The 24,871-nt window shown below is 46.2% G+C and overlaps 2 protein-coding genes across 16 annotated transcripts; one reads left to right on the forward strand and one right to left on the reverse strand.

Moving 5' to 3' along the window:
• The first annotated feature begins 632 nt into the window (after positions 1–632).
• gpatch8 (G patch domain containing 8) lies at positions 633–17,443 on the forward strand. 15 transcript variants are annotated; one of them, XM_049745326.2, is made up of 10 exons: positions 763–861; positions 2,848–3,681; positions 5,141–5,159; positions 7,353–7,425; positions 9,971–10,012; positions 12,138–12,205; positions 12,283–12,369; positions 12,438–12,581; positions 12,649–12,779; positions 12,890–17,443. In XM_049745326.2, exons 6-10 carry the CDS (start codon positions 12,179–12,181, stop codon positions 16,719–16,721), a joined length of 4,221 nt encoding a protein of 1,406 aa, XP_049601283.1. In that variant the 5' UTR covers positions 763–861; positions 2,848–3,681; positions 5,141–5,159; positions 7,353–7,425; positions 9,971–10,012; positions 12,138–12,178; the 3' UTR covers positions 16,722–17,443. The 15 variants fall into 15 exon arrangements, with proteins under 15 accessions (XP_049601273.1, XP_049601283.1, XP_049601281.1 ...); XM_068653405.1 differs by having other exon boundaries at positions 775–861; positions 2,848–2,925; positions 3,643–3,681; positions 8,551–12,205; XM_049745325.2 differs by having other exon boundaries at positions 775–861; positions 2,848–2,925; positions 3,643–3,681; positions 9,971–12,205.
• Positions 17,444–17,620: 177 nt separating this feature from the next.
• Positions 17,621–19,564, reverse strand: gosr2 (golgi SNAP receptor complex member 2). The gene is made up of 6 exons (XM_049745340.1): positions 19,415–19,564; positions 19,278–19,342; positions 18,676–18,784; positions 18,459–18,591; positions 18,235–18,375; positions 17,621–18,115 (listed from the first exon to the last, which is right to left on the reverse strand). Exons 1-6 carry the CDS (start codon positions 19,441–19,443, stop codon positions 17,954–17,956), a joined length of 639 nt encoding a protein of 212 aa, XP_049601297.1. The 5' UTR covers positions 19,444–19,564; the 3' UTR covers positions 17,621–17,953.
• Between the last annotated feature and the right edge of the window lie 5,307 nt (positions 19,565–24,871).

The raw sequence follows: 24,871 nt of genomic DNA on the forward strand, positions 1-24,871 counted from the left end.
TTCATTTTTCCAAAATAAATGTCATTTTACACTTATACCTCATCAGCAATGAAATCTGCACAATATTTTGAAGTTTAATAATGTGAACTTGTGACAAGACTTTTTTTTTCCCCATTAGGCGCTAGTGTCGTTACATTATTTGACCTTTTACAAATGACATATTTTCTTTTAATCTGAAGGCAAAATTAGTTGATAGGAAGTGGCAGATTAAACAATAGCTTGACATAGGTCAACAGGGTTTCACGACAATCACTTTTTAATCAAGTCATAAACAAACCCACATAAATGGACGAACCCTTAGTTTTAGTGCGTCTCACACTTTATAACATAAACGAGCAATCAAACAAATACTTGTTTGTTGGTGTTGTATATCCCGTTCAGTAAACAAGTTAGTGTTCAACGTCGTCCTTCGTTTCCATTGCGTAAATTCATTAAGACAATTCTTATTATTTTACTGTAATACTGGATGAATCTGTACTAGATTGGAAACAAAAAGCGTTAAGTGTGGAGTTTAGTTACCACTAGATGGAGACACTTGTCTAAACTAGTACCCAAGTGGTCACGAACAATACTGTGCCAAATATGTTACTTTCAGCACACCAAAGGGAATGTATACATGAAAGATGTTATTTCTAATTGTACAGTTTTAGCATTAGCGCCTTCAACAATAACATTCCTATCAATTTGCCTGTCTTGTGTTAGCTTGATCGAGACTAATTGGCAGCTAATACTGTAGTCTACCAAGTGCGCATCACAGTGGTGTGCTCCGCCGGGGGACACACACGGTCAGCAAAGAGAAGCTGCTCTGTTAAGAAAATGGCCGACAGATTTTCCCGTTTCAACGAAGAGCGTGATTTCCAGGTAAAACGCATCTGTCTCTTTATTTTTTTTATTTGTGCGTCATCTGCGGTATCTCGGGACACTAATAAAGAACCACGAACACTGACAGCTGATTCGTTTCTACATCCGTTTTCGCTCGTTAGCATTCGTAGCTAGCCAGGCTAACGGCAGTGCACTGCAGCTCTTGTCAATTTCATTTCCACCGTTCGATGTTTTGGCGTTCTCTAAATCAACATTTATTTTTTTTCGGAGCCGTAACACTCGTCTACGTCTGCGACAATACATCTACCTGCAAACCAACCAGTGATTATTTTAGTAACTGCCACCGAATTGCTCTTTAATGACCTTGACAAGGCTGGATGTTTATCCACATATGCTAACGAGGCTCGGCTAGCCAGCAAACACGTCGCTAACAAGTGCGCTTATTGTGCATAAGTATTAACGTGACTATGCAATGACAGTGACGTTTTCTTTCCTGGTTTTATCAAACGTCAACGGTGTGTTTTCAGTACTTGACTAAACCTATTGTTATTTGAAAGATTAAATTAACTCCAGTATGATTAGAAAGCACAATTGTGAATACATTGTATTTACTGATGCAGTTAAATCACTCTGAGCATAATCACAGTAACATGCTGTAAATGTCAATGAAGCAATTCACATGCGTGCTTTTTTTTTTTTACTGTATACGTTTTATAATGTGCTCTTCACTATTATGATAACCTGCATTTGAGAAGTTGGACCATTATTTTGTTATCTGTGCTTTGCGACCACACCCAGTCATTCAAAACATGCATTTTGTGCAGTCAGTGCTTACTTTTTATTAGTTGACATAAAATCATCATCTTCACTTTTATTATTTGATGAAGTGTGTGCTGTATACTATTTTACACCGACAAGGTGGTACGGGACTGTTTTAATAAAAATGAAGAAAAAAATAAAATTGCATTAATTACAGCATTACTTGCATTGCACACATTCCACTGCATAATGTGTTTATGCGGCTAAGGATTCCATTTTGGTTAATTTGATTTTCTCTGTTTGCCTCCACTTTATTTGTTCCTAATGAGAAATGCATGCCTGCTGTTTAGGGGAGAAATGCAGTCTGAATGTTTCTGTCGAACGGGTTCAACCACTGAGCGAATGACCGCCGAAAGCATCCGTGGACATTGCTGCAAACTGCACGCTCTGTTGACCTGCATTGTGCTTCACCCGGGCGGCTTATCTGGAGCGCTAGAAACACACAGCATTGCGATTTTCCGTCTAGAAAACATGCAGAGCTGGTTGAAATTCTTTCTCATTTCCCTCTAAGAGAAGGGGATTGTAATACATCAGGCAATTTTATTCATGTTATAAATAGCAACGGGACAATTAATCTGTTCAATTACAAAAATGTTTAATTGAAAATCTTCCTTGAAACTTTGCAGGGATCATTTTGCCACATGGACGCAGTAGTACAGTTTGCACCACTCACATGTTGGTGTGATGAACAGTCCTCCAGAGTATGCCTAATACAAATTTGGACTGGATTAGCGCCGCACCGCAAGCTCATGTCGTGGTCTGATGGCAAAGTCGCCCAAAGGAGAGAGACAGTGTGGGTGGGGGAGAAATCGATCTGCTCTCCCACGGCAACTGTGTTTGTCAAAATCCCTCCCGCCCTCGCTGGCTTGGCTAGTGCTGATGCAGGCTCCTGTTTTAATCTGAATCACTGACCAGCGAAGCGTCAAATCACCTCATTGTGGCCTCATGGATCGTACTAGCGAAGATCCTTTACATTCTACTGCTCATGTGATGAGACGTGACCTTTGCCTGTCTTCCGCAGCCTAAGACAGGAAGCCATCCGTTCGCTGTACAAACTCCCTATTTGGCATTAACAAGCCCATAAATTCATAGTCTGCTGCTCCCCCCCCTCCCGTCATTAAATTATATTGAAGTTGAGACATTACACAGTGGTTCTGACAGCCCACAGAAGGAACGCTTCATGTGTGTGTATTGTTTGTCTCTCAGGGCGGAAATCACTTTGACCAGTATGAAGACGGCCAAGTGGAGCTGGAACAGGCGTCCCTGGACAAGCCCATTGAATCGGTAAGGCCGCATCCTGTCGTCCGGCACTGTTGGACCAAGGTGTGAGAGTGGATGATTGCTCCAGGCAGGGATTCTTTTTATTTTCACGTCCGCTTGACTCAACTTAATGAATAGAAAGGCTCATCTCGTGTCCATTAATACCTCTCAACTCCCCCCACCCCGTCCCCTCGTCCCTGTGTCCTCCGCTATCCACTTCCTGTGTGACATTTAAGTTGATAGCATACATGCTAGGTGAATGTTTGGTTTTAATCACGCATAACGTCATCGTCGTTAGCCGTCGTTACACTACGAGATGAGTCGACGGAGTGGATAAAGTTGTCGATCAACGTTTAGAAGTCATTTTGAGTAAATTTGTTTTTATGGACCTGCAATTTGAATGTACAGTTGAAACCCGAAGTTTATATACACGGTATAAAAAGACATGCATTTTTCATGTCAGACTGCGGGGGGAAAAAAAATCTTCTGTTTTCAATTGTACATCTTTATTTATTAATCCACAACCCAGTTGAAATTAGTGCGCATTGCTTACTCCACTCCCCAACCAACAAAACACACATTAGATGATGTGAATGGCTATTTTGTTTTTTGGAGTGACTGTGCGTGCGTGTGTGTGTGTGCTCGTGTGTGTGTGTGTACGTAGCTTAGAATTTGTTTGTGTTTGTAGGACAGTTATCTTATTGTACACAACTTGGGGTGTTCGACATTTCTCTCCTGCAGCGAATTGGCCCCCCCAATTAGCTAAGCAGCAATGACCCGGTTTGTATTTGCACGCTCTGCTTTCTTACTCCTGTCTCTAGGGTCCTTGTAACGCTTTTCTTGACTGTTTTTGTCTCTCTCGCTCTCTCTTGCCTCTCACTGTTCCACTCTAAATCTCTATTTTCTACCTCGCTGTCTAAATCTCTGTCTGGCTCCCTCCCTACTACACAGTGATTCGGTGTACAGTACCCTCTGTCATTCTGTGCTGGCATGGTGCTTGTGCAAATGGGACTGCATTTTTATTTCTTTTTGCTCAAGAGGCACGTAAAGAATAGCGCAGGCAGCTCTTTCTTTTTTTACTGTCTTCCGTCGTCTCAGTGGTCTCCCAAGCCTGGTGTTGAGCAGGTCCGGCCCCCCCCCCTCTCTTGCAGATATTCTACCTGAACCGGTCGGACCGGAGCAACAGCTAGCACCAAATCTCAAAGGTCATTTGCACGAAAAGTAAAGCTGCAGCGAAATGGCTGTTTCTGTCCGATTCCCACTACTGTGTGGGTGGTTGGGAAAAAAAAAATACAAAAGAGCGAGAGGTGGCCTGCTTACCTGGCTTGAGTGGCTCTTCTGCTCCTGCGCTATTATTTATGGAAGGAGGGGAGGTCACCGAGAGCTGTTACGGCAAAAAAAGTGGTCCAATTTATCAACTGCCATGTGCCTTGATTGACAAAAGTGAGTGATAACACAATGAAAACAAATGTAAATAAATGCTAGCCGAACATCCCCCCTCCCTCTCAGCCTCTTGTTGTATGTCATCTATAGGCAGCTTAGAGGTCTGTGGTACTTGACTGGGATCTCTTACTCGTGTTTTTATCCTCTCTCCCTTTTGATCTCTGCTCTTCTCTCTCTAACATTGGTTTTGCATTGCATGCCTGGTAGCATTCAGTACGACACCAATTGTCCTCCTGACCCCGCCCCAAAGTCTCCTTTTTACTCCCCCCCCCCTCCTCTCAATCATCCACCCCGACCCCGACCGATATGCAGTGGGCACCCTCCGAGGCTTAAAATGCACCTCTGTACCCCAATCACAAATGATTCAATCCATATTCCGCACACACGATTTCCTACAGTTAAAGCCCCCGGAGACTAACTGCATGAGTAATTCTGAGGTCTCAAGGTGGGCTCCCCTGCATATCTCCTCCTCTCGGCCAAATTTTTGCAAGGCACTGTGCCCCGGTAACAGCGCAGTGCACCCCCCCACCCCCTTCCAGTTTGTAGAGGTTTTTTGTTTGGATAATATTTTCTGCTTTTCTTTTCTCTTGTATTAACAGTTGGGGTGTTTTTTTTGACATGCTTACCTTTTCTGTTTGTATACAGTATTGATTTTTTTTGTTTTTTTTTAAAGTAGCAGACAAAAGCAGTTTTAGATTAAAAAAAAAAAAAAAAAGTAGACAAGCTAGCAGAATTGCAGTTGAAAGCGTTTGGCTGGTTTCTTACGTTGTGTCACGTGTGACTGTTTTTTTGACAGCCCAGTATTTTAAAGCCAGGTTCGTATGGAAATGCCTTCACTCCACTTGCACTGCTGTTGGACTCGCCGTCTTTGCTCTCATCCGTCCGTCCGTCCGTCCGTCCTTCCGTCTGTCCGTCCATTCTTTTTTGGTGCAACTCATACCTGTCGCTTCGACACGCCGCCGCCACCTCATCTCTTGCCGCCGGTCGCAAATGTTGCCCTTCCTGTTTTTAAATACTCGACGAAGAGCAACAATGTGGAGCATTCGCTACGCTAAAATCAGGCCATTCGCTCGGGGAGTCTCTCGCTCCGAGCCTCTGCCCTAAATCAATAAAGAAGCATCATCCTGCAGTATTCCAACTCTGCATTGCTCCCTAAAATTTAAAATGGCCGATATTGAAGAATGACGACCTCATGGGCGGAGATGTTGTGCGTGCTGTGTGTAACCGCCACTTTCCTTCACATGCACTAACCCGTCCAAATCCAACCCCCCCTCCTCCTCCCCAACTACCCAAAAAAGCCTCCCTCTGCCATGGCTCAGCCTGCTCTCTACCGCCCCCTGTCTATCTCATCAAGTAAAAAAAATAAACTACAGGCCCTGTTGAGCCATCACCACCTTCGCTGTGCCTGATCCACCCGAGACTAACACACACGTTGGTTTTGTTCGCACTCTCCCTACACTCCTTCCCGCTTCCTCAGTTGTATGTGCAGTGTAGTACTAACACAAAAAGACGCTTTTTGTTGAAACAATTTTAACAAAAAGCCGCATGCAGTTTTTGTCCCCTTTTTGGTTCCAATTCCCTCTACCTTCCGTTTTTGTGAATGTCGTCGATCTCTTTGTGATTATAAATATCCTTCATGTTTGGTTTGTATGTTTTTGCTCTCTTTTATTTTTATTTTTGGGTAGAATGCAGCACTCTGAATGTTAGACTGGAATAGTTATAATCACAATAGAACAACACTTTTCATTCGGAAAATGTCATTGTTATGTTTTTGTGCTTGAGGTTGTAACTGTAGTGTGTAGTGTTGGGACAGTCTTGCATTTCACGTCATGCCCCCCCCCCCCCCTTCCTTTGCTGACCCATACTAGTGACAACACAATCTCGGGAGACTTGCACATTGTAGGAATCCCTGTTGTGCATGCTCCTACCTTTGATTCATTTGCATTTAGCAGATTTTGACGTTAATATTAAACGTCCCAGAAAATGTAGACTCCAAAATAAGATGGCCTCACAATAATTCATACATAGTGCCCTTCGTCATTGCAAGGTGACTGTGAACTACCTCGGCTGATGTATTCAGGCTATTAATTTATAAAAAAAAAATAAAAAAAAAATAAAAGGATTTGTTGAACTATGAAAGAGACATTTTTACACGTAGCGGTCTCTCACTAGTAATGACTTTGTCTATGCAGAAAATATTTTTTAAAGATGCGTTAAAAACAACAACAAAAAACATGCACAATGGGAATTTCCAATTAAAAACAAAACAAAAATAATAATTAGTGGGGCTACTTGCACACGTCGTCTCCCTCTTTTTCGGTCTGCACATCCTCCCTTCACGCGTGCACATTCTCTCCACCCCCCCCCGGGCCTTGTAATGGTAATCCAAGGCCCCGCTAGCACCACTCCTGTCTCTTCCTCTTCCTTTTATTTTGTTTTTGTACTTTATTTGTGACAGCTACGTGTTTCATGGTGCTCCCCCGCCCTCCGCCACCCCCCCCCCCCCTTTCCTGTCATGGTTACAGAATCACAGCAAGCTTGGAGTTTCTGGTTGTCATTTTGTTAATGCAAGATTTCCATACATGTTCTGTGTCACTTTTCTTTGTTTACTAAGATCTTGCTCTGTAGTGGTTCATATATATATCTGTGTGTGTGCGCTTGTGTGTGTGTGATGTCTATATTGCCCTCCTTCCCCTTCCAATATTTAGTGATCAATTTATTGTAGTGTGCAGACTACACATAGTCTCATTTAATGGTAGCGCCTTCCCTCAGCCCCCCCCCCCACACACACACACACACTTGTGATGAAAGACACTGACGTACACTTTGTAGTTGCCGTGGATGACGTTAATGATGACGACGGTGGTGGTGGTGGTGGCTGTGCTGATGGTCGTGTGAGCTGAGTGCTTTTGTTTTAGTTCTTGTGTGAACCGTGACATCACGGGAGGCGAAAAGCATCTCTTACTATTGGAATATTTCTGGTTTCTCTCCTCTCTCCTCTCTGCTAGGACAACATCGGGCACCGGCTGCTTCAGAAACATGGCTGGAAGTTGGGCCAGGGACTCGGCAAAAGCATGCAGGGTAAGCCCTCGCTCATCCACGCACAGTCTTTAACGTACCGGCGCCACTCGCCAATTCTCCCCGCTCACATTTTCAGCGTCTTTATTTGTACCGGCGACTTTCCCCACACTTCCTTACAGCCATTTTGCTGCTACCCTTCTCCTTCTTCTCCAAGTTGACGTGGGAGGAAAATATAAAGAGAGGGGTGGGGTGAGCGGAAATGTTAATTTTTCCATTCCATTGCTTTTGGTGTCTTGTCTGACTCAGTTCAGCTCACGTCTCAGAGGTAAAGAAGAGCCAGGCGGACCCAAAGTAGTCCAGATAGTCATGCTGGTGGAGCAACGGAGGTCGGCTCCTTGGCTCAGTTTGTTTGCTCAGCCCTGCCTGGCATGTTTTTAATCACGCCCTGGCATTTCCTGTACTAATTGCTTTTTTCCACCCTCCATCTTTTCTTTTTAACCCAGACTTGATAGTTGGCACTGAATCGTTGCAGTCTTGAGCTTTTGTAGAAGATCTTTTTTGGCACCCTGTTAGAAGGATGTCTGCTTTTGACGTTGGGGCGTAAAATAGTGACATCCTGTTCGATTCATCCGCATGAGTTGACATGCTCACCCAAGCATGGCTTGTAAGAATCAAACTTTGACTTACCATTTGACAGAGCCGTCAAAAGACTACTGCATTTATCAAAGTTTGAATTACAGTGTGTGTTGATAGGAAGGAAAACAAAACACGGCCGATGAATCAGTCGGGCCCGAAACAAACAGTAAGTCATCGCTGGGCTTTGCAGAGTTTGAATTTATTCTTGTGTCTCGGGTTGGCCTTGAATGGCAGCGCAATTTGCGGAGGAGAGCGAACAAGTCGCAGAGCTGGCCCCGGGCGCCGCCGCCGCCGCTCTACGCTTACGTAAGCTTTCTCGCTTTGTGTGCAGATGTCTCTGCGGCAAAGCGCCGTCCGTCCGTCCGTTCGGACAAATAAGGCGCTTGTCCTCCTGCTGGATGCTCATTGATTTGCAACACGGCAGTTGAAGTTTTTTTTGTTTTTTTGACAAAGAGGGTTTTGAATTTTCAAGTGTTGTCCCCTTTTTAAGTTTTCCACTGTATTGACTGTTCTTATTCTTCTTTTGTCCCTTTTTTTGCCCCTTTTTAGGTAAGGTTTGTTGGATCCCTTCTGTATGTCCGTATGCGTGTGTGCGTGGGTGCGTGTTTTCTTTCTCCCACTCGGCAGTTCACCTCAGTGTAACCCCCGCCCCCCCCCTTTTTAATTTTTTTTTTACAGTTTACTGTAGGCTAATGGCCTCTGTCAGCTTCCTTCTCTCTGCTTGATAATCACTAAACCTTTTATCTGAATCCGCTCCCGATGTGAAGTGCTTTGATTTAAGCCAAAACGACAATTCGTTTGAATCAATGTTAGACTTAAAGAAGCCGTGATTCCGTCACACTCGCCCTAGAATCGTTTTTATCACCCCCCCCCCCCCACACACACACACACACCACCACCTTTGACTTTCCGAGGCTGCTGTCGGGTATCTGATTGGCTGCGACCACGGCTCAGACTTTGAATGGCTTGCAGAGTAGACCCCACTTCACCTCCCGCCTCCCTTTTTCTCTGCTTGTTTGCCTGTTTCAACAACTTGTGACACTTGGATGTGTGTGTGCTGGTCACACACGGGACTGATGACATGCGTGTGCGTCTGTGCGAATGGAACTGTAACTGACCGGGCCATCGTGTCAACCTTACAGGGAAAACCTCACCACCCTCCTACACACTCAACATCTCTGTTGCCTTGGTTACACACTCCCAACCATCTTCCCCTCTTTTGTTTGCCCACCCACCCCCCACCCCTTTTGCACAGCATGTTTGTCCCAGACGTGCACTGTTGCCTGGCTCCGACTGTCACACTCCCCCCTTGGGCTTTAAGCAGCGTTGCTGTCGGCACAATAAGGCGGTCAGAAAAATGGCGCCCGTGTCCAGCGCTGCTTAAAATCCGCCGGGTATGTCTGTGTGTCACGTCTTTCACCATTTTGGGGTGAGTGGTTTAATTAAACACGCCCCTTCTAAAAAGAAATAACTTTGGATTAAGGGTTTTCTAACTTCACCAAGGCACCTTAAAAGGAGGGAAGGTGGCGGGCGTCCATCTTTTATTTTTTTTTCCTGAGCTGGTAATATTCTCAGCTGTTTAAAGTCAACCCCTCACCCAGTAAAGCTCCGCCGAAATTGTTTACTGCTTGGGGATGGGGGAACCTTTTATCAATGGCTTGTCCCAATACTTACGTGCATACATTGTAGCCGCCAAGGGGAACATTATTGGTGTTTTGGGGCATATTCTGGTTGAGGTAAATACCAAAAGAGCCAGGGCACTGGGACATGTGGTTTGGAGATGGTGGTGAGAGGGAACCTGTAAGCATCTCGCTGTGTGTGTGTGTGGGCAGGCGGGGTGTGTGGACACAGATCCGCCACGCCCCACAACTCCACACACGCACGTACACCCCCCCCCCCCCCAAACCCCGCCCTCCCTTCTCTGTGTCTCAATCTTCCTGCTTAACCAATTGGTGTTTCTTTTTTACAGCGATTTGATCCTGCCCATGTTGTGCTGATGGTAAACTTAGTGGTAAATGTTATTTTCTGCCCCAATTGAATTTTTGTTTTGTTTTCTCCCATTTTTTTTTTGTTTTGTTTCTCCTGTCATCACAGCACCAATGCTACTACATAGGCTTTCAAATCTCTCCGTATTAGTCCTCATTCTGCTGCTTGTATATATTATCATGCATTATGTATTACTCTTAGAACATTGTCATTTTGTTTTCCTTTTTTTTCTATTTTTTTTTTTAATACCTTGTGATTCACACCTTGTGATTTAGATGCACATCGTTGTTGTCTGGTCCCTTTCTTTTTCCACTTGGGATGGGTAATGTGGACGTATTGTCACTGTGTTTGACGATTGGTGATGAGGTTTGGGATGCAATTGTTAATGAATCTTTTTAATTCTGGGCTGGGCTTGCGACTCCATTCAGACTAACCACTGCAGTGGACTGACGTGCACGCCAGCCACCTACCAGAATACACGTTGACCTCAACGTTGCAGACAATCAACCCCCCCCCCCCCCACCCCCTCCCACCTCTTCAATTTAGTGAGGCAGTGCCTTTTTCACTGCATGGTACCCACTCAGCTTTATAATATTACGCCGATGCATCATGTCCGAAAATTGGTCAGCTTTGGCCTGTATTGGTGCTTTTTTTATTTTAATACAAAACAGCCGCCATCTTTAAGAAGTGACATAAAAAAGGGTTGTAGAACCTTTTCCATTTAGAAAAGATACAACCAGATACTCTGTTTCAAAGCATGCCGATAACAAAATTATTGCTAGTCGCTGATTGGTCGAAAATAAAGGCCAATATTTTCGTGCTGTCCCTGCAATTTAGATTTTACCCCGAGCAGAAATACAGTTGAGCTAGTTGGGCTCAAGTTGGTACGGTGCAGTGGAAAAGGATAAAAAAAAAAAAATTCTATGGAGGTGACAGACACTGCAGTGGGACTGAGAGTCCAGGCAGGCCGTGATGTTACAATGCCCATGCATTTGTGATTTCAGAATTGAATGTCATTGGGCTGTGATGATTTCCAAAAAAGGAAGCAACGCTTTCTCTGTTCTTGGCCTCCCATAGGGAAGAAAAGAACACTTTGGAGTTAGTCACACATTCATTAGAGACGTCCAAATTAAATAATACTTCCGTGCTTGTAGCTACGACACACGCCCAATGGTATACGTGTGAACGTGATTCACTGCAACCAAAACTGTGTGTGCGGAGTGGGGGGGAGGGGGGAGCTAAATCAAAACTGAAACGATAACCAGTAAGACTGGTTGTTGTATCTGGCTGGTAAGAGGAGCAACACACACTGGTCCATAGACATATATACATATATATATATAATATGTATGATCAAATATATATAATATATATATATATATTACTTTTGAGAATCCTTGTCTATCTCTGTCTGTACCCCTCTTCCCCATTTCCATGTGTGAACAGGTAAGTATCCCCCATCCCTTGCACTGTCACCATGGCGATACCTTGGCCTGTGACATCACTACCGCTGTAGTTCATTGCTTGTGTCTTGTTTTTTTTTTTTTTTTTTTTTTTGACTACTGTATGTCTTTATCTCTATCTGCTTTGTTTGGCTGATTATGAGTGGATTAAGCCGTTTACGTCTCAATCTTCCAAGTAGTCTTGATTTCAATTTTTTTTGTTTTTCATTTTCTTTTGATTGTCTTTTGTTTCTTTTTCTCGACAGTTGCTTTCCTTCTGAGCTAGCTCTTTTCACAGCTTGCAGATTAAACTTTACAAAGAGGTTCGTGGGGCACGGGTTAAAGGAAATCGGACGACAATCAGGAAAAAGGGGATGGTGACGCAATAGGCTGCAAGAGACACAGCGAGGTTTTGTCGCTCGTGTGTGCCAGCCTGTTGCTGCTCCATTTTTTTTTGCTAACACTTAAAGCGGTACGGCAAATTTGTCACGACTTTGTCTAAACTTGCTGTCTCATCAGTAAGCTGTGAGAATGGCTGGTGTTTGGTTCACTGTAGCTTTCTGGTCTCTTTGCACTTTTTTAAAAGGCTAATTTCTCTAACCCCAGCACCCTATGCTCTTAAAAGCAGGCTGTCTCCGAGCTGGCCTTTCACCGAGCTAGTTTAGGAAACAACTCACCTTGTCGTCTCTCTGTCTCTTGTTCCCTCAGGACGCACGGACCCCGTGCCCATTATCCTTAAATATGATGTCATGGGAATGGGACGGATGGAGATGGAGGTAAGGGTACTCAGTTTAGCTGAATCTGCTTTTTTTTTTTTGTAAGCTTGAATTGTAAACAATGTCCTTTTATTTAGATGGATTATGCAGAGGATGCCACCGAGAAAAGACGAGCGCTTGAAGTGGAGAAGGAAGAGACGGAAGAACTACGGCAGAAATATAAGGTGAGGTCTGCCCTGGTTACTTATGACCAGGGCTATTTAAGCTAACCCTTTTCTTCATGTGCCAACAGGATCAAATTGAAAAGGAGAAAGCAATTGCAAAAGCTCTGGAAGACCTGAGGGCTAATTTCTACTGTGAGCTATGTGACAAGCAGTACACCAAACACCAAGAATTTGACAACCACATCAACTCCTACGACCACGCTCATAAGCAGGTACGTCTTCGAAATACCCCCCCAAGAGTCATCGTGACGTTAATGCCGATGTTGTTCCGTCTCACAGAGGCTAAAGGAGCTCAAGCAGCGGGAGTTTGCTCGGAATGTGTCGTCACGTTCCCGTAAAGGTGGGAAGAAGCAGGAAAAGATGCTGCGTCGTCTGCACGAGCTGGCGGAGCAGAGGAAACAGCAGGACTGGTAGGATGTTTCATTTGTTCATCAGCGCCATCTACTGGAAGACTTAATTAATAAAGGCAGACGTTACAGTGGCCATTACAAACACGTCTTTTTATTATGATTCATTTCAGCACACCAGGAAGCGGGCCCATGTTCAAAACGACCACAGTGGCAATAGACGGCAAGAAAGCCGAAGATGGAGACATCTTTCTCCCTGAGAGTACTTTTGTGACAGAACCTGCCATGGAGGTCTGTGTTCCAGAGAAACGTGAACAACCACCGCCGAAGCCCGCGCCGACATTTAGCTTCTCCCTTGGCAAGAAGAAAAACTGCTCCTCACCGACCGCCAGCGCATCTTCCAAAGTCAGCGTGTCCTTCTCCTTTGCCAAGAAGGCGCCAGTGAAGCTGGAGACGGCCGCTGCGGTGTTTACCGATCCCGGCGAGGCAATTGAAGGCGAGGAGGAAGGCGAAGAGGTAGAAAAGGTTGCGGTGCAGGAGGAACTCTCCATTTGCAACACTGACAGCCCCAAAGGAGCCTTGCGGGATAGTGATGGAGGAGAGTCCAGCATCGCGACTGGGACAGAAGAGGGGCAGCAGTCGAATGACGGAAGCTCGCTGGCTTCCACACTCAATAAGCTGAAAATGATGATGAGGAAGGACGAGGGCTACACAGGACAGGAACCTCAGTACTACCACTACATGCCTCCAGCGCACTGTCGAGTGAAGCCCCACTTCCAGTTCCTGCTCTTCATGAAGGCGTCTGAGCATAGTCAGAGTCAAGAAGACGAAGAGGAGGATGAAGTGCAGGAGGAGAAGGTTGAGAACGCGTCTCAGGAGAGCAACACTGTCGAGTGCTGCAATGAGGAAGATGAGGACGAAGATGAGGATGCCATCACCACCGCATCTCCTGAAGCTCAACAGACTCCCCCGGCTTCAAAAGCGAATGAAGATGACAACACTTTGAACGCAGTAGAGGCAACTCCCGAGGTTCCTTCTTCTCCCACGCAGAAAGAAAGAAGCTCACCACCACCACCGGAGCCTTTGGAGTCCAACTCGGGTCCCAAGATCCCAGTGGGTCCGTTCTTCCCCGTGTTGGGTAAGGATGAGAGCACCACCTTGCAGTGGCCCTCCGAGCTCCTCGAGTTCACGAAAGCGCTGCCCGCCCTGTCTTACAGCTGCAACCCTCTATACTTTGATTTCAAGCTGTCTCGGAACAAAGGCGCACGTTCCCGAAAGGTCGCAAAGTCTCCCAAGCCTAGCGAGCCGCCCGACAAAGAAAAGCGGAGAGAATTGACAACCTCAAAAACGGAACCGGTTGTTAATGCGGAACCGGTTGCTAAGGTGAAAGCCGCAGCAAAGACGGAGCTCAACAGTGAAGAGCCGGTTACGAAGGCGGAGGGCGGCCAGTCTGAAGGTGACGATCAAAAAGCGGCAACGGGTGGCGGCGGCGCCAAGAAGAAGAAGAAAAAGAAGAAGCACAAGAAGTCGACAAAGCATTCAAAGCGCAAAGCAAAAGATAAAGATGCGGCTGCCGAAGATGCCGAGGGGGAGGCTGAACCAACTCAAGAGACGCCCAAGAAGAAGAAAAAGAAGCACAAAAAAAAGAAGAGCAAGAACAAAGCAGCGGATCAAGAGGAGGCTCCTGGTGAGGAAAAGGAGAAACCCAAGGTTAAGTCTGAAGATAAACCTGATCCTTCTCCGGGGCAGGCTCCCGCTGGAGGAGGTGTAGGAACTGGGAAGAGGAAGCGGGCTATGAAAAATCCTCTAAGCAGGTCGGGAGTGGAGGAAGCCACCGCAGGAAAAAGCTCAGACAAAGCTGTTAGCTCTGAGGAGCACGGCAGCAACAAGCGACTAAAAACCGACTCCGTTCCATCCCAGAGCGCCTCTTGTTCCACCTCGGCCCAGAGGAGCCCCGGTCCCGGGAGACCTCCCAGCAGCGAGAGCGAAGAAGAAGGCGGTTCAACCACCCAGCGATCACGCCACCACCGCTCGAGTCCTCGGGAAGAGCGGCGCCACCACAGCGAGGAGTCCAGGCGCTCCGGCAGCCGCTCTTCCAGACGTGGCAGCAGCCGTCGGCGGCACCACCGCAGCAAAACCTCCCAGAGTCGCTCTTATTCCAGCAGCTCCGAGCGCTCCTCGGCGGGCAGCAGCGCCTACAGCCACCGAAGCCGCAGCTACTCGGACAGCTACAGCGACTACAGTACCGAGGGGCACCGGCGCAGGCACTCCAAGCGCTCGTCAGACTCGGATTACGAGAGACGGGGCAGCCGAGGGCACCGGCGATCCAGGCGGCGCCAGTATACCTCGTCATCCTCCGATGATTCCCGCTCACGGTCGCGCAGCTACAGCCGTAGGAAGCGGCATCGGCGACACCACCGCAGCACCTCCAGGAGCTCCAGTAGCTGGAGCCGCAGCACCAGCGCAAGGTCCTGGAGGCGGAGCTATAGCCGGAGCCGCAGCTCCGGTAGCCGCTCTTCCAGCTCCGCCAAGGGATCCCCGCACCGCCGGAGCGCTCGCAGCCGAGCGGGCAGCGAGACCCTCCGCAGGGACTTTAACCGCTCCAGCGTCTATCGCTCGCAGTCCCCGCGATCCGCCTCACGCAGCCTTAATCGCACGGCCACCGCCTCGCAGGCTCCGCGGCTCGGCGGCACCCGGGATGCTGGCGAGTACAAAAACTCCCTCACGGCACGCCAGCTCCTGGAGAAGATTCAGTCGAAAAAGAATGCAGACGATCGCGTCACCAAATCCGGTTTAAAGATCAAGGACCCGCCGCAGGGATACTTTGGTCCCAAACTACCCCCATCCACCAAAAGCATGCTGCCGCTTTTCGGTAAACTTCAAGCAGGAAAGAAAACACCCGTGATCCCCCTGAACAGAACGGAAGAGTGTGACAAATCTGGAGCAGGGAAGAGCACAGAGGCTGACGGAGAGGTTATCCTGGTGGAGCCCATCAGGGAGTTCCCTCCACCACCACCACCTCCAGTCGCACCGGTCCTGAAGGTTGAGGAGACCCCACAGAGTGCAACAGTCCAGGAGGTGACGGAGCAGCCCACCACAGAGGCTCAGGTGCTACAAGAATCCCACCTGCTATATGAGCAGGACTCTTCCATGATGATACCTCAGTACCAAGGGGAACTGGGCCAGGAGCCCTTGCAGAACCCCATGATGGAGACCCTCATGCCTGACATGCAACAGCAGCAGCCCCCGATGCACGGCTATCCCATGTACCCGCCCTCTGGCCTGGAGGAGGACGGCCTGGAGGCGGAGGAAGATGGCCTGGCCCCGCTGGAGAGTCAGCCCATCACGTTCACGCCGGAGGAGATGGAGAAGTATAGCAAGCTGCAGCAGGCGGCGCAGCAGCACATCCAGCAGCAGCTGCTGGCCAAGCAGGTCAAGAGCTTCCCGTCGGCCGCCGTGGCCGCCGCCGCCAACCTGCCGCAGCCGCCGCCCCCGCCCACCCTGCAGCAGATCCACATCCAGCAGCCTGCCGTGTCGGTGGCGTCGGGCACGTCCATCGCCACCATGCAGCATGCCATCCTGCAGCACCACGCTGCCACCGCCGCCGCCATGGGCATCCACCCGGCGCACCACCCGCACCCCGCTCACGCCCAGCTGGCCCAAGTGCACCACATACCCCAGCATCACCTCACCCCCATTTCCCTTTCTCCACTTGGTCACACTCTCGGACACTCGTTGGGACACTCGCTGGGACACGCCGGGCTGATCCCCGCCCACCACACCGCGTTCCTTTCCGGGCAGCCCATCCACATTATCCCTGCCTCAGCGCTTCACCACACACCCCTGGCGCTCCACCACGTGCCCCACGCCGCACTCTACCCTACGCTGTTCACGCCAAGGCCCTCGCAGGCTGCGGCGGCAGCGGCGGCTCTCCAGCTCCACCCGCTCCTCCACCCTATCTTCTCAGGGCAGGACCTCCAGCATCCACCTAACCACGGCTCATGAGCAGGTGAGAAGTCTGATTGAACACTTATTCCTCTCTTTTGGAGGTTTTTGCAAATATTTTTTTCTCCTAAGACTTTCTCCAGACACTGGTTTGGTTTTTTTCATGCGGTACGCAAACAGTTTTTTTTTTTTTTTTTAACCACTTGTTTTTTTCCCCTGTTGTTTTTTATGTTCTTCTACAGCCAGTGACAAAAATAAATAAATGAGAAAAATAATACAGGGGTGAGCAACTGTATACAGCCCCATTTGCCATCTAAGGACGACCACCCCTGCTTTAATAGGACTACTTTTACTCACTTGCAGTAATGTGTACATATCTAAGTGTGCAATCTGAAGAATCCCACCCAAAGAAGCGTTGGTGGCCTACAGATCATTGCGACTATTATTCACCTAACGATCCAAGTCCCCCCCCCAATTCGCAATGCCAGGTGACATTTCTTGCACTGAAATCTTAGTCAATGATTGTAGTATACTGCAATAATTTGTTTTTAAATTATTTTCCAATATGAGCTTTTCAAAGAAGGGTGTTTCTTTTTGTTGCTCTGTGTATTTTTTTCTGTAAATAAAGCTGCTATAGAATAACCTTAACATTCTAGCAGTTGTTATTGGTCAAGGAAGTTGCTCACCTGCCTCGATGGGTCTAGGGAGGATGTTCGAACTGTAGCTACTCTGTATTTTGCTTTAAAACGGGAATTGTGTCACCCAATAAACCCTTGAGTTCATCCCTTGCTTTTTGTTTTTGGAATAATTTAACGGCTACTGACAACTCTGTGGTATATATCCAATGTTGCCAGTAGGTGGCAGCATTGCTCCTTAGATTCCAAACCTCAAATTGCGATATTGTTGGCACTCCATAGGCAAAATATTTTAAGTCTAGATGTAATTAAAATAAGACAAGCGAGGGAATCATACAAGTTTTATTCAAAAGAATTAAATCACTCACATAGTGAGACTAGATGCAACTGTAAATCACAAAAATGAGCTGTACAATTACAATTGTTTAACCTTTTACCTCAATTTAAGACAATATCACATCTTAATCCTCAAAACAACCATGTAGCTTGTTACTCGTATACTTGTCTTAAACAAAAACAATTTAAATATACATTTCAGAACAGCTTGTATTAGAAAGGAGTGGGTCGAAAGGGGTGGAATACTGGTAAGAAGGTACATCAATGACAACCGTGACGGCACAATTAAAAAACTATCTGTGTCCGTGGGTCTTTCTCAGTTCATCCCAGATATCGTATCACCAGGAACATGAAGATGCACGTGAGCAGCATCCCTCCGATCATGATCCACTTATCCTGGGTGGCTCGTCTCTCGATGATCCGCATCACCGTGTTGGACAGGCCCAGCATGTTGGCCACATCCAGCATCTTCTTGTGGGTGCCCTGGCAACAAAAACAGCATCCTTACTTTACATCCCAACAAGACAGCCCAGAATTTAGCTTTCTAAACTCTACCACCCACAGCTTAGCTTTTCATCTTCCCAAAGGGCTTACGCACTTACCTTGAGTGAAGATCTTTGATCTCTCAGCCCGTTGAGGATGCCACTTCCGCTTCCCAGCAGGTCGTCCATGCCTCTATGTGCGTTGTGTAGGTTGGTGTTGAGCTGCAGCGTCTCGTCGATGGGGATGGACGTATCTGCGTCCTGTGGAAATGACAATCATCATTCGAGTGTTTCCAGATGTTTACTGCCTATTTTATTTTATTTCTACAACGGGCGGCACTGACATTAGTGGTGAAGGTCCGGCTCATGAGTTCCTCCCGTTCTCGCTCCTGAGCCTCATGAGTGTAGCGTCTGTGCTGGAAGTTCTGCAGGGCGGTGCGAAGATGCTGGACGTCATACTTGAGCTGGTCCACACGCCTTTTCAAGTGGGGAGCAAAACACTTGTCAAAGATAATCATTCTTTGTGACTTCCACTTTGAGGAGGTGACTCGCCCAACTCACAGTTTGGCATTCTGGCGGCGGTTGGGTGGCTCCTTACTGGCCAGGATCTCCAGACGCTCTAAGTGGTTGAAGATCTGCTCAATTCGAGCATGAATTTCATTCTCTAACACTGAACAGTAAGATAAGAAAAACATTGTATTATATAAAATTGAGGGGCAGCATTTGTAGAGCAATGGACACTATATAAATAAAATATACTAATCTGAATTCACTTTACAATCTTATGCACTTGCAAATCAATTTCTTAAGCTGACTGTACACAGTCTTTAGTTGCTACTGTCACCATATTGTACTTAATCAGTGGTTATCACATTTTACGTCTTACGTATTCTTCCAATTTAGTTTTTGATGGGTTGGTTGTTGCAAACTTTCCACTCTTATCTTTAAAAGAACCCAGCCCTGCAGTTTCCTGTTCCAAACTGATCACCAAGCACACAAAAGAATCAAGCACCGGCAGTCATAACAAGAAGTGCGTGCGAAATGGACATTAATTAGCCTTTAAAAGGAGAACAGGAAGGAATACACGTGTACAAACACACACACTGGTTGTCGCTTACTCTAAATACATCAAAGTGACTGTAGCTTCTGCAATAAATACTCACAGTGAACTGACTGGCGATCTGTTCTCTCCAGATTCCCCATAAGCGACTGCACCTCCTGGATGTGCCTAATCGAAAGTAGAATTTAAGCAAATGGCTAGCTAGTTAGCTAATCAGATGAGTATTTCCAAGTAACTCACTTGTTTGTCTGGTGGTAAAGCGTCTCCATCTTCGACAGCCACTTGCCGAGGTCCTAGCTTATTTGGTTGTTTTTATGAATTGATTTACATATATCTTTTCGTCTTTATCGTTACTCAGCGTGCAACTAAGAGGAGGAAAGTTAGCTAGTTCAAGGGAGCGCTGAAGGAAAGCACACGTCATCAGCATTTGTGTACGGAAGTGGGAAGCGGAAATGCAGTGACGTCACGCCAAAACGGAAATTGATGAGCGGCGCTGAAGAAGCGCGAAGACGCCTGCCGCCATCTTGGAAAGGTAACTACATAGTTGAAGCATTTGAAGCGCGGTTTTTAGCGTTTAAATTGTATTTTTGTATGTTTTATTTGCTTCTCAAATGTAAAGGGGGCATTGTTGGGGTTTGAACGATGCTATACGACACTTTAAGATGACGAGAAAGAATCATTTGACATTTGCCCTCGGGCTAGCTAAGCTGTCTGGTAATAAAGAGACGCTCTATTTTAATAAATAGCCCTGTTTGGCCTAATGTTTCCTAAAGGTGGGGTAAGCTTACAACCACAGCACTGTCTTGGAAGAGTTTGTGAACGTATTCAATGATGGGACTTCCCAACAGACATTTCACAACTGTTCCTCAGGTGGAAAACTGATTCCCAAGCCAAAACCGCACTTCAATCATCTTCGTCCTCCATCATCCTGTCAACTAATTTTAAGGCAAGGGGGTTAATTATTCCAGTGAAATCTATGAACGAGCTCTTACAAGCTCCTCTTTTTAATATTTGTTTACCTCATCGGGCACAGCCATCAACAAGTGGAGCCAGACAGATGGTGCTTGACTTGATGGCTGCGTGTATCTCCAGGCTATGAAACTGTCAAAAACTCTGGAGATGCATTCATGCCACTTCTTGCTCACTTTTTTTTTCTTTTTTCTTACTTGGTTGTCATAACACGTCCCCCCGCGGCGTGGGGAAGCGCCAAATGAAGGCCCTTGTCAACTCGCTGAGGTCCACATGGGAGCGTTCACCCCCCCTCGTCTCAAGGTCGCGGGGTTCTTTTCTTTCTTTCTTTCAGTCGCTCTGTCTTTCTTTATCTTTCAGCCCCTGAGGAAAGGATGAGATGAGCTTACTGCTTTGCCTCCACACCTGTGCACCACGGGCACAAGCAACTGTCCAGACTGCAGGTGTGTCAAAAGGTATCTCATCCCACCTTACCTCCACCAAGGAAGCACATTTTTTGTCCTCCATTTATTGTGATGCATTGTATCAAAATGTCTGCCTTTCACAACCTACTATTTTGATTTGGGAGGCATTGGAGTGGATGAAATGACATTGAGATCGGGACTGGTTGCTAAAGAGAAGCCAGTTCCATTCCTGAGCAAGACAGAGGTCCACTGGACGCCATGTTCGGCCTCCATTAGGTGCAAGAAAACTCAGCAGTTTAGCGTTGCACATCTGTTAAGGTTACCTGCTTCTGATTCTGGCTTATTTTGGTACCTGAGTCACTTTAAAGCACTGTCCAAGCCAGCAGCAAAGAAATATAATGTTAAATATAATGTGAAAGTCAATGAAATAAATTGATATAACTGCGTATTTTAAACATAATACAGAATTAATGCGTGCAAACCCAGAAAAAGGCACTCAGGTTGAAAAAAAGCGCTACAATAATTTTCTAGTCTTAAATGCATTTCTCTGAGTACCATGTTAAGGGTAAGAAAAGGAAGTTTGCCAGTCACTGTAATAGATCATAACCCCACAATTACTAGTCAAAGAAACTGACTGAAGTAAAGAAGACAATTATGAGAGGAGGAGGAGGAGGGAAAAAAGGCCTTCGGCGCCACAATTTTTTGGATACCACTCATTTTTTTAAAGGCATACTGATCTTCTCATTTCCCCCCCGAGGGAGACCATCGACTCCACTTTGAAGCCGCTGTGACGAGACGCTGAATGAGAGCAAAAACGGGGCCTGTCAGAACCTCGCCTGGCCCGGCCCGGGCCGACTGGAGTTCTGCTGAGGAAAAAACGGGTGAGTCATGTTCTGATTGAGCTGATCGGCTTTCCCTCCTTCCGACAGCGGCTGAGACCATCACATCGGGCTGTCAGTCACACGCACTCACTTCTATGCGCACACACACACACATACACACACACACACACACACACACACGGCCCTGTGGCTACACCACCTGTGACACTTGAGAGATGGTTGCTTGACAGCTCAGGTTCAGGCTTTCCCTTAGCTACACACACATTCACACTGGTAGGCACAATATTAATCATGTTTTCATGATCTGTTCCAAAAAGTGACTACACCTCAAGCATGCAAAAAAAAGTATTTCTCATTGGAAATAATGTAAATTGAATGAATCCATTCCAGATACCCAAAAAACAATCTCCAGTTGCAACAAACATGGCGTCTTTGTGTGCAGTCTATGTTTGATGTTATGCGGTAGAGCGGGTCCTGTGGTCTTGTCGGCTCGCAGTAGGATGTAAACGGTCAGCATCAACACAATACCGAACTCCCTCGCTAGATAAAAAGTCTGCCCTTTACCCTCAGCATCTCAATTCCCGTCGGGCATTGAGCTACGTGAGACGGTCAGAATATTAGGAACAGTGTGATGCAAGTGGGGTTTGACATCACTACATGACAAAAATATTTTTAGATTAATTTCTTTCAATTGAATCAAAGATTACACAATATTGATAGAGCCCTTTAAGTTTGCGTCTATACCTAATAAAGTGGTCCGACCCAACTGACTACACGATTGTGTTGCCAACATTCCAGACACAAGGTCTTCCTCTTCTTTTTATCAGTGTGTTTTTCCCCTCTTGGACCGTGTTGATTGTGGGATGCGTTGGTATTGGTTGTAATGGAGGCTTGTGACTAAGCCAGTGAGTAGTTGAGAGGACTAGCACGGCGCAGGGAGTGAGTTATGAAAGCGCACAAAAGCGTTATCATGTCTGACGATACCGCCCGTCTTGTTGTTGTTGCTGCAGGTGTGCAAGAGCAGCGGCATGGGAACTGCTTTCCCAGGATTTCCCTGCCGTATATGGTACCGTTGTCATATGGCGTGTGTGTAAATTTGTGTGCCTGTGTGGTCATCATAAACTCTCCAGGGCATCCACGCCGTGGGAAATGTAGAAGAATAGAGCATTTGGTAATGTTTGTAAAATAGATCCAGTTGAGTCTGTGTTTTGGAGAAGGATACATTGAGTAGATGTGGTAATTATTTGCAAATCCTTTTGAACCTATATTCAATTAAATACACAGATGAGTGTTATTGTTTTAGTTTTCTCATATATAGTATTTGTGTACAATATATATACACTTTTATATATGTATACATATATGTATATAGTGTATAGTATGTATATTATGTACAATTTAATTATCTTTTAAGGAGAAATTCAATCTCAATTACTCTTCATTTTAATATGTGGACGTTTGTTTTGATTCTTGGAAAATTATTATTATTTTTTTAGAAGTGCACGACCTCGTCAGCCACCGTACCTGACCCAGCGCCCCAAAACGCCACCCACCTTGTCACCCCCCCTCCCTTCCTCCAATGGAGGTATGCACTCAACCTTGTCATGGCCCGAGGCAGTGCATGTTCATGTTGTGGGTTGAGCAATTGCATTACTCATTCCTAAATTCCTGCCCAATGCTGTATTCTGTGGACTGTGTCTGTAATTTTCCCGTTATTTTTTTTCCCCCCCATTTGTTTTTTTTCTTAAACACGTCAACGTTACAGTTGAATTCTCCCGCCGCGGCCCGGTTGGAATTAGCACTGAGGCTATCAAGCACTTGTCGAGGCGGAAGTCTCGGTCAGGTTTTAGGTGTTTTTCTGTTTTCCCCCTCACCCGAGGCTTCGAGGTTCCAATTACAGATGAGGAACCAAGGCTTTGTGTCCTTGAGCCAAAGCGTCGAACAAACCTGCACGCCTCGCTGAGCCGCCCACACATAAATAAGTCACGTATCAACCTCCGAGCAATGCTAGCTACGGCGAGAAAATGTGCTTTTACAGTATTATGCAGAACAAGAATAACTCGACGGACCCACTGAAGCTGAATGACATGAAACAAATTTAGAGAAAATACAGTAAGCGGCTTTGGCCATGGATTAGCCTAGCCTAGCCTCATGCCCGCACTGAAAAACCTAAATACAAACACGCCCTCTCACATATCACCTGCCCTCCTGCTGAGGTGACCACAGGTGTGCACACATATGCAAAAACCTGTTTCTACTTTCACCTGCATGATGTCAGGCCGGTGTCAAGCACACACAGACATTGATATTGCATCGCAAGGCCACGTCGAACCCCCCCCCTCTCACCCCCGCTCAGTGCCACCACCCCGGGGGCTTGTGCGTGCGAATCCCGCGGTAGACTCCGAAGCGCCCTCTTGGCTCGGGTTGTAGAAGGGAAATGAAGGCTTTAGGAGTTCATTATAAAACAATAACAACAAGCAGCATGGGGAAAGTGTGTGTGTCTGCGTGTTTGTGTGTTTGCCTCGCGGGGGCCTCTACCCCTCATCCTCGTTTTCCTCCTTGATGTCCGACAACAGCCCCAAAAAAAATGCCCCTCATCTCCTTCCTTATCCACCAGTCACGTCGATTTAAGTTAAATATTGATTTGAGATATTATAATGCAGTGATCCACTTGTCTAGTGGGCTAGTCTGTGAACTTGTTTAACCTCGGCACTGGCGAGAAGAATGATGCATTCAGGTGCTTTCTGACTTTTCATCCTTGAAGGAAGGGGAAATGAATTATGTTGCAAAGAACAGCTTCAAAGGGAAGGGTTGAATATTAAATTGTTATAATGATACATAACAATTATACTTTTATATCTATTCTATTTTCTCGAGTTAGTTAAAGCCCTAATTGGTGTGAACCATTTTTGCTAACCCGTGTTCCTCATTAGAACTATATAAATCCAAGTTATTATTATTATGATTATTGTTGCTGTTGTTATATTATTATTATTATTATTATTATGAGTAGTAAAACTAAATAGGCCTCAGTATGAGCCAATGGAAGTACATAAATTCCGCAAGGGATGTTTATACAACATTATTATCATATACAGATTAATTTGGAGGAATCAGTTGTTTGGTCTGTCGACAATAACAAATGTGCTTAGCTATTGTGCTAATAGAGAACAATTTGTCTTAGCTCCACTTATTACAGCGAGCCCTTGTCGAAGTTCTAACAAGGCATAATAGCGCCTAATCACTGCCTTTTGAGAGTGACATCAAAAGCTCATAAAAAAAACAATAACAAAGTTTGTGATTCACGCGCGTAAACGGCCCGGTCGACTGTACGTGTTTATTTGCGAAATTCCTCAGCGTTATCGTCTTGGTTGTGATCATCATCATCATCATCACGTTGCAGATGGCCAAAGGCACAACACCAGTCGAGATGCCAAAATTGCTAATGCTAACGTACGTCGTTGACATCGCTGACACAAATC

This window comes from Syngnathus scovelli, chromosome 16, assembly GCF_024217435.2.
Source record: "Syngnathus scovelli strain Florida chromosome 16, RoL_Ssco_1.2, whole genome shotgun sequence".
Classification (NCBI taxonomy): domain Eukaryota; kingdom Metazoa; phylum Chordata; class Actinopteri; order Syngnathiformes; family Syngnathidae; genus Syngnathus; species Syngnathus scovelli.